This window comes from Eptatretus burgeri, chromosome 10 (assembly GCF_056783735.1).
Source record: "Eptatretus burgeri isolate ZD-2024b chromosome 10, Ebu_testis_v1, whole genome shotgun sequence".
NCBI lineage: Eukaryota > Metazoa > Chordata > Myxini > Myxiniformes > Myxinidae > Eptatretus > Eptatretus burgeri.
The window spans coordinates 68,643,981-68,653,448 of NC_140970.1; the positions used below are offsets into that span (position 1 = coordinate 68,643,981).

At 37.7% G+C, this 9,468-nt stretch overlaps 1 protein-coding gene across 2 annotated transcripts in view; it reads left to right on the top strand.

The window, feature by feature from the left end:
* The first annotated feature begins 1,709 nt into the window (after positions 1-1,709).
* POLR2D (RNA polymerase II subunit D) overlaps positions 1,710-9,468 on the top strand; it is a 9,637-nt gene continuing 1,878 nt past the window's right edge. Inside the window, exons 1-4 of one of the 2 annotated variants that reach the window (XM_085898834.1) lie at positions 1,710-1,940; positions 4,871-5,051; positions 5,491-5,586; positions 9,004-9,468. The exon at positions 9,004-9,468 is cut by the window's right edge and continues 1,878 nt beyond it. In XM_085898834.1, coding sequence (XP_085754960.1) covers positions 1,868-1,940; positions 4,871-5,051; positions 5,491-5,586; positions 9,004-9,082 — 429 coding nt within the window. In that variant the 5' untranslated portion in view covers positions 1,710-1,867 and the 3' untranslated portion in view covers positions 9,083-9,468. The remainder of the gene's footprint in view (positions 1,941-4,870; positions 5,052-5,490; positions 5,587-9,003) is intronic. The other variant, XM_085898835.1, reaches the window with a different exon arrangement.

Sequence of the window (9,468 nt, forward strand, 5' to 3'; positions counted from 1 at the left end):
GTATTTATTTATTTATTTATTTATTTGTAATCTTGTGATTCGTATAACTCAAAAAGTATTAAACCGAATTGCATGAAATTTGGTGGGATGATTGGTTATTAGCCAGGAAGCATTCGATTAGATTTTGGGATCGTTCGGGTCAAAAGTCAAGGTCAAGGTCACGAAAAGGTCAAAATCGTCTTTTTACGATAACACGGTCAATTTTTATTCAATTTGCATCCAACTAACGCCAAAATGTTCAGAATTCAACGCCTCATCTTGTGATATGCAATATGACACAATGACGCCCATACTCTTGTTACCGGTTAGGGGTCAAAGGTCAGGGGGGTCACGACCTTGAAAAATATGCGGTTTTTGTTATAACGTGGTCAATTCTTGTCCGCTTTACATGAACCCAGCACCAAAATGTTCAGAATTTAATGCCCAATCTTGTGACACAATGACGTCATAACACATGTCACCGGTTGGGGCAAAATGTCAGGGGGGGGGTCACACCCTTGAAAAATATGCGGTTTTCGGCATAACTCAGTCAATTCTTATTCGATTTGCATGAAACCAGCATCAAACGAGATTACCTTCTCTTGTTGAAATGTTGTATTCACCGAGCTTGCGAGTGAAGACTCGCCAAAACGACGTGAGTTGATTGTTGTTTAGTCCGTAGCCCCCGAAAGTCGGGGGGGTCATGACATTATAGATATGTGGTTTGTGTTATGAGACCATTCATATAAAACCAGTTCCCCACACTCATACCAAGAACAAAAAAAGTAGTGGCGGCGAAGGTATGCGCTCTATGAGTGCCCATTCTAGTTGTATATGTATGTTTTTATGTATCTATGTGTATAATGTATATGTGTATATGTACATATGTATAAATGTATATATGTATGTGTGTATATATGTATATATGTATGCGTGTATGTATGTGTATATATGTAAGTGTGTATATATATATATATATATATATATATATATATATATATATATATATATGTATGTATATGTGTTTTATGTTTTATGTTTTATGTTTTATGTTTTATGTTTTATGTTTTATGTATCGCTCATACAATAAAGGGGTTTCAGGTGCTATGGCCAGGGATAGACAGTTCATATTGTTTGAAAAGGGATGAAGTTACTTTATTGGTCTCTGAGCGTGTATATGTATATATATATATATATATATATATATATATATATATATATATATATATATATATAGTGTGTTTCCGATAATGTTAATACAATAAATTTGATTTTTAAAAACGATGGAACTCGTGTTTGGAGGCTTTTAATGTGTACGTACGCATCAGGGGGAGTCGTTCAGATTGTGTGAACATGATGTTTCGAAAAGACATTAAGTGGAGGTAGTTGCGTTGTTTATTTATTGAAATTACCACCGGTAGCATTGAGCCCGTCGTTTTGCTGATGGTAGTTGAAGAACATAACTTATACGAGTAACGAGGAGGTGCCCGCGGAATGTATCAACGGACAGTCTCCCAACTCCGTGTTTGAAACATCAGAATTGTTCGTTTCCTTGCTGGGTAGTTAACCTAGTTGTTGGCGTATACATTATGTAGTATAGATGTTCTCAAATACAACGAGTTTGTTTGTGCTTGTGGAAATGTCCTGGTGTCGCAAATTATTTTGCACACTGAATGGCGGTCATGCGATTGTAGTTCGCGGCAGCCATTTATACGTTTCCATGAGATTTTTTTGTGAGTTGTGGCGTCTTCACTTCCATTCTTCATTGTTTCTTCGCAGTAGTCGTGAAATGACTTGACATGCACCGTCATATATGAAAAACAATGGATTGAATGACGATGTGTGCAGTAATCAAATTGTCAATTGAAACGCTCGCTGGCGCGAAGTCATGGCGGCAGGAAACACTGAGCAGCGGCAAGGGGACGTTGAGGAGGATGCTTCTCAATTGCAGTTTCCAAAAGGTGTGAGCGACGTGCCGACGCGTATAAACCTCCGCAGAAGCATGTCGGACCTCCAAACGTCATGGCGACAGTGCCTCTGCCCAGGAAGGGAGATTTTTTTGCCTTAAAACCCCGTTGGATTACGGTAGTGGTGGTGCTGCGCAGGCACGATGGGCCAAGTGGCCTTCTGCATTCAAGCTCCTATTTCTTTATTTTAAAGGTTTTAATGACGCAACGACACAACACAACACATTTCGCGACCACGAGATGCCTTGTGATGTACAACGGTGTTTATGACTGGTGTTTCCATCTCTGAGTCTGCGAGGTCGGTGGTTCCAATCCCGGCCGAGTCACACACCCGAAGTACGTGCTGCTTCCTTGCTTGACGCTCAGTATTTAAAAGGAAAGAGTGCAGACAAACAACCAAAGGTTGGCGATACATCTATGTAAAATGGCGGGAGTTTTAACCTTCCCTCGTTTCCATACGGACACATTTTATGCCCCATGTTGCACTGCTGCTGATCCTCTTACATAAGGAGAAGGAGCAGAGATTGCAAACCCTCGCCAGGACTTGGGTTTTGTGTGCTGTTACGTAATTAATAGACGTACTCACTTTGTAATTGTACGTAATTTATAGACGTCCTCACTTTGTAATTGTACGTAATTAATAGACGTCCTCACTTTGTAATTGTACGTAATTTATAGACGTCCTCACTTTGTAATTGTACGTAATTAATATACGTCCTCACTTTCTAATTGACGTAATTAATAGACGTCCTCACTTTGTAATTGTACGTAATTAATAGACGTACTCACTTTCTAATTGTACGTAATTAATAGACTTACTCACTTTGTAATTGTACGTAATTAACAGACGTACTCACTTTCTAATTGTACTTAATAGACGTACCCACTTTCTAATTGTACGTAATTAATAGACGTACTCACTTTCTAATTGTACGTAATTAATAGACGTACTCACTTTCTAATTGTACGTAATTAATAGACGTACTCACTTTGTGATTGTACTTAATTAATAGACGTACTCACTTTCTAATTGTACGTAATTAATAGACTTACTCACTTTGTGATTGTACGTAATTAATAAACCCTCACTTACTAATTGTACATAATTAATAGACGTACTCACTTTCTAATTGTATGTAATTAATAGACGTACTCACTTTCTAATTGTACGTAATTAATAGACGTACTCACTTTCTAATTGTACATTATTAATAGACGTACTCACTTTGTGATTGTACTTAATAAATTGACGTACTCACTTTCTAATTGTACATAATTAATAGACATACTCACTTTCTAATTGTACGTAATTAATAGACGTCCTCACTTTCTAATTGTACGTAATTAATAAACCCTCACTTTCTAATTGTGCATAATTAATAGACGTACTCACTTTCTAATTGTACTTAATTAATAGACGTACTCACTTTCTACCTGTACGTAATTAATAGACACATTCTGTGTGGGCAAATGGACACGAATGTAATACCTCTCATCGAACCTCTCCAACGTGAAACGAGGAAGGTGATGAGAGGACTTAACTGTAGGAAACCTAAAATTGAGATTGTTGGGTTTGGTAGGATTAATGGGGGGAGAAAATATTGTTTGTGGGGATGGGGGCATTGACGTGAGATGTCAGTGCGCTACCTGCTTCAAGCCTTGGAGGGCAGAGTGGGATTGAATAGTTTTTGAAAACCACTTGTTCTACAAGTGGGAGAAAAGTGGAACAAAATAGTGGAGGTGGTTGGTCAGCCCTGATTTGGGGGGTTCATTGAGGAGGGTTGAATTTTTTTTTTTTTTTGAAATATCACGTCTATCTTGGATTAGCTGGGTAGAGTCTGATGGCAGACAGCAGAGCGAGCTCGATCGGAAGATTGGTGGTAATCGAGGTCACCGACCCGTCTCCAATGTGAAGGCAACAGGCCTTGTGCTTTGGACTCAGTGGTTGGAGATTTATTAAATACCCAACTAGAATGGCACAAGGTAGAGCGCACATACCTCTGCCAGGCTCATCAGTTTACCTTTTATATTCCACTGATGGATTCAGATCCAGCCCTGAACCAAAATCTAATCGCCTTGTTGTTGTCACCGAACCAACTCGTTCACCAAGTTTTGTCATAACTCATCCATAACTTTTTTAGATATCATGCGATATATCGTTTTTGGCCCCATCTCTCAATGGGGGAGAATGATTTTAAAAACTTCTTAAATTCTCATATCCAGATCCAGATTTTCACCAAAATTGTTTGTCCTGGTCACACGCCCAACCTGTCCACGAAATTTTGTCTGAATCCGTCCTTAACTTTTTGCCTTATCCTGCTCACAGACAAACAGACAGGGTTGAAAACATAACTTCTGTCCACCTTTGGTGGTAGTGTTAATAATGTTGAAATTTCCTCTCCCTCCCCCCCCACTCATCCCTTCAACATATCACCTTCCCCCTTTTTTCCCCCTTTTCCATACGTGTTTATCCTCCATTTCATCCCATGTACCTCATTATCTTCCTTTTTGGTTTTGTTTTCTTTATTTGCCCTCTAGATTCCCTCCAACTTCCTCTATGACCATCATAATGTGTACATGACCTATGACCTAAAACATTCTTTGGATGGAATTTGCAATCCTGTAGATAAGTGTGACTTTAGATTTTGCTTTTCTCATGGCAATTGAGTGCAAATGAAACAGAATGTGCGCCAAATGGAAGCAGCAATTTTGTGAAATGATGTAAAAGTCAACTTGTATATAATATGGGATTGTATAAAATGGAGAGCTATCCTGAACGAGGGTTTGAGGTTTCAGCTTGGTGTTGGGCTTCCCATCGGTTTTATCGTGAAGTTGCATGTTTATTAATTGGTGCACAAAATGCACAAGTATTCTCATGTTCGTCATGTAATTTTGTAGCAAACTGCACCTTGTGCTGCATGCAGAGTTTGAGGGTGCAGAGACTTTGCTGATATCAGAGGTACACATGCTCTTGGAGCATCGCAAGCAGCAAAACGAGAGTGCTGAAGATGAGCAGGAGCTGTCTGAGGTCTTCATGAAGACCCTTAACTACACGGGACGTTTCAGCCGCTTTAAGAATCGAGAAACCATTGCCAGCGTGCGCAGGTATGCTTTGAATTGCCAACTGGTCTTTGTTCATTTTTAAAAATCAATGTTTGTGTCATTTACAAACATGATGGATACACGGAAGTGGTCCGTTTTATTTTTCATTGGTGTCTTTAACTGAAAGTATGTGTTTGATGTTTGTGTGTTGTGGTTGTTTAAACCTGGTGAGCATTCCGTTTTATCACACTATACTACTACGCCTACTCATTTAACGACCATTTTCCCGTGTTACTGGGTGGTTTGAAAAACTGTGGAACCTTGAAATTATTTTCACAATGTTGAAAATTTGGACTTGTGCTCTGTGAACAAAATATTATTTGAGTGACTCAGAGAACCATGTGGTTATTTGTAAAGTCGTGAATGGTATGACGGGTGTATATTTATGAAGAATGGTGTAAATTGTGGAACTCAATGGTACTTTGTGGTTTATTTTTTTCAGCTTGCTGTTGCAAAAGAAACTGCACAAGTTTGAGTTGGCAAGCTTGGCTAACCTGTGCCCAGAAACTGCTGAAGAAGCAAAAGCTTTGATTCCAAGGTATTGATGGGAATTGTTCATTTTAGTGGTCTTCGTAACACTGGTATGCTCCAAATCATGGTCACAGTTGTCTATCATTTTGCAGATGCTTAAACAGATGGGTTCAGATAGAATTAAAATTTTGTGCTTTTTAAGGCTCTGCTGATGAAGTCGCCGATGGCATTATGCTTTCGGCTTGGCTGTCAGTATGTGCGTGCGTGCGTCCGTCCGCCCATGCTAATTTTCTCTGCTCTGCAACCATTTATCCGATTGACATGAATTTTTCACCATATGTGTGACTACTCTTGTATAATTTTTTTTAATTATAACTATGACATCATAGGTCACATGGTGTGGCAGCCATGTTGGAAAAAAGGTAAAACTTTGGACCTCTGTCTCTCCGAAATTACTCCATGCGAAAAAATGAAACTTGGCACGTCAAGTCCTTCCCATGGGAAACGAGTGTTTTTTTTATGTCATAGGTGGCTTCATTATGGTGTCTTAATTGCATGCATCGAACGCTTTATCCGATCAGAATGAAAAATTTTGAGGGTCATCTGGGGCTAAATTGCTTGGGGGGCGGGGGGGGGTGGGAATTGATGATGTCCTTGGTCACGTGGTTCGACAGCCATTTTGTTTTTTAACATAAAAATACCTTCAAAAATCTTCTCCAAAATGGCTGAACAGATTGAGGCGAAACTTTACAGGAGTGATCACCTCTCCAGGAGGAACAAAAAGTTCTCCACCTTTGATGTCTTAGGTCACATGGTTTGATAGCCATATTGGATTTGCCCTAAAACCTTAAAAAACAATCTTCTCCAGAACGGCTTGACAGATCGAGGGTAAACTTCACCCACATGTTCCCCAAGCATTGGGGATACCATGGTGTTCATGAATAATTAATAGGTCACATGGTCTGGCAGCCTTATTGGATTGAACGAAAATCTTTTAAAAAAAATTCTCTTGAAACGCTTCATCAATCGACATGAAGCATCACAGTTATGATCTTGTCATCATGGGGACTATATGTTTTAAATTTCAACCTGATCAGATGCATGGTTTGGCAGCCAGAATTATTTAATATCCTGAAACTTGGTACAAGTATGTATAATGATGTAATAATGTGGGCGGAGGCATATCTGGCAATGTCGAAGAGTGCCCTTCTTGGTTTTTTTATTGATTGTAACGAAACCAAAATGTGGAACCCTTAATCTCACCAGGATACATAAGTGCCTACTTTGAATGGTTTGTGGTTACAATACATTGATTCAATTAGCTGTTATATTCTGAGCCATTTATTAAGTACTTAGACATTCGAAGGAGAGTAACGTAAATTTAAATTGAGAAAAAGCAACATGGGGAGGTCAAAGAAAAATGGGAGGTTAGAAGACGAGATAGAGGTTTTGGAGGAAAGCCTTATATTTTGTAGAATATCATAGGGTGAAGGTGGGGGGAAGAGGAGAGATGAAAGTGATGGAAGATCAAAATTAATGCCACTTTTATGCTTGTGGAATAAATAGAAGGCCTCTGACTTGAATAACTCATGTTCATCTGTTTTAGTTTTTCTTCGTCAACCCTCATTTATTCAACCTCGATGTTGTGCGGAGGTTTAAACATGTTTAACAATTAACACACTTTTAAAACATGTTTAACAATCACCAACCTTGTCAGTTAAAATTGTTAATTTTGCCACACTACATGGGATCATGGATGTGCAGTTACAATGGTCCAAAAGCATTTGCACTTCTCATATTTGAGGTGTTCTGTATATGTATTTATTTATTATCTCACCTGGAACATGGCTAACGTGAGCTTCTGGGATGCTGCGTCATTCGTCCATCAGTCTGGTTGTAAACACTTGCAACTACTTCTCCAAAATTGCTGATGGGATGGTGACCAAACTTGGCTAAAATAATATTTGCTGTGGTCGAACTCAACTTTATTAATGGCACCCTCCACATCCACCTATAAGTAGGACATCACAAGATGTAATGGTCCCAAAAAGTACTTGAATATCTATCTAGTTTGGCTGCCATTTTGAATTTCAGGCAAACCTTCAACAATATTCTCTCAAACTGCTTAACTGATCAATGTGAAACTTTAAATTTGTGATCAACTACCTAAAGAAAATAGTTTGCTAGCAATGATGTCACCAGTCATGTGGTATGGCAGCCATATTTGATCAAGGAGTTAATCTTTAAAATTAATCTTCTCATAAACTGCTTAACTGATTAATGCAATACTTTAAATATATAATTGACTACCTGTGGGAATGTTTGATGAAGAGAAGCTGGTATAAAATACAATATCGCCACCAATGACGTTGTAATATAGAAACTTGGCAATATCTCAAAAAATGTGAATTATGAATACCTTGGAGTTGCACCTTTTTAAATAGAGCTGATTTTGACACAACAGGAATTGACATCATCATCCCGGAAGTGGGTGACATATCAATACTACCTGAGCTCAAATGCTCAGGTAGTATTGTTGTTATTGAGCACAATCAATATTTCTTACGGGCTGCGATTTTTGTCTGAATCTCTCGATTCCGCAATGCTGAGTGCATGAGCTGCAAAATTTGATTTGTCGAGATGGTGTAAAATGGAATAATATTTTGTCCAACTTTTGTAAACTGAAAGTTTCTGGACATGACGAGACGGTGATTTGTTTATAAGTATATAATTAAACTGGAATATAATAAAGATTTTGAAGGCTGTAGAAAACAAACAAAATTTTTTTCAGAAGTTTATCGCCGTTGATATACCATCTTTTATAACAACCTTATTTCTCACATTAAATTAGTTATTTGTGCCTGCTTCTGTCTGTTAAGATGCCCCTAAGAACATTAACCTTCCTGTTTGGAATGATTTTCAATTTTGATTCATTACCAACCAGGCAGACTTGAAGAAAAAATCACCTTTCTCTTCAGAGCGCATGTGCGATCTGAACGAGATTCCATACAATTTTTCCAAATTCAGAGCCAAAGTACTACTAAACTGAAAGTTCATGTTCAGATTTATGTTCTACAGTGTTCAAAATATAAAATTCAATTGGAATGAAGTAGTTCCTCGATCATCGACTGACATAAGTTGGAGTAATAAAACATGCGTGTGGAGTAATAAACATAAGTTGTGAAAAAGCAACTTGGATTTTCCACCTGATATTTAAATATGACAGGTTGTCTTCGTAGTCATCTCTGTTTGTTTTATTCTCCTGAAGTATGTGTGTGCATACTCAAAACAATTATTTTGTATCTTTTTATTGAAAGGAATTTTTTATTAAAATTTTGTTTTTATCATTTTTATTACACAAGGAAAAGGAATAATGCATCAGTGGAAGTCAGCAGTGCTGATAATGGGGTGTTAAGATGCTTTGCTTTCGTGATATTGAAGGACCTCAAATCTAGCTGGAGCATGACCATGATCCTGTTTTCAGTCTTGAAGGTCGCTTTGAAGATGAAGAGCTTCAGCAAATTCTTGATGATATCCAGACGAAAAGGAGCTTTCAGTATTGACAAGTTTATTCCACGATCTCTTCGGTCATGATTTTGATTGGTATTTGACATTCTGCAGATCTTGCCTCACAATGACAAGCTTCTTTCACATCAGATCTTTGTTCTTATTTCTGTGAAAAGCAAAGCATTTTGGTGCATGATAAAAAATTTATTTTAATGCATTTTGAATATGTTGAGATCAACAAAAATGCATTGTTAGAAGGATAGCTGTTATTTTTATGATGTCAATGATTGCAATTTGCAGATGTTGAGCTTTGTTGGCTCTTTATTCTCAGCACATTTGCTTGATTTTTGAATGTCTATTTCATGTATCAAATTACTTGTTTATATGTACAATAAAAGGTATTTGGGGGGTTATATATATATATATATATATATATATATAT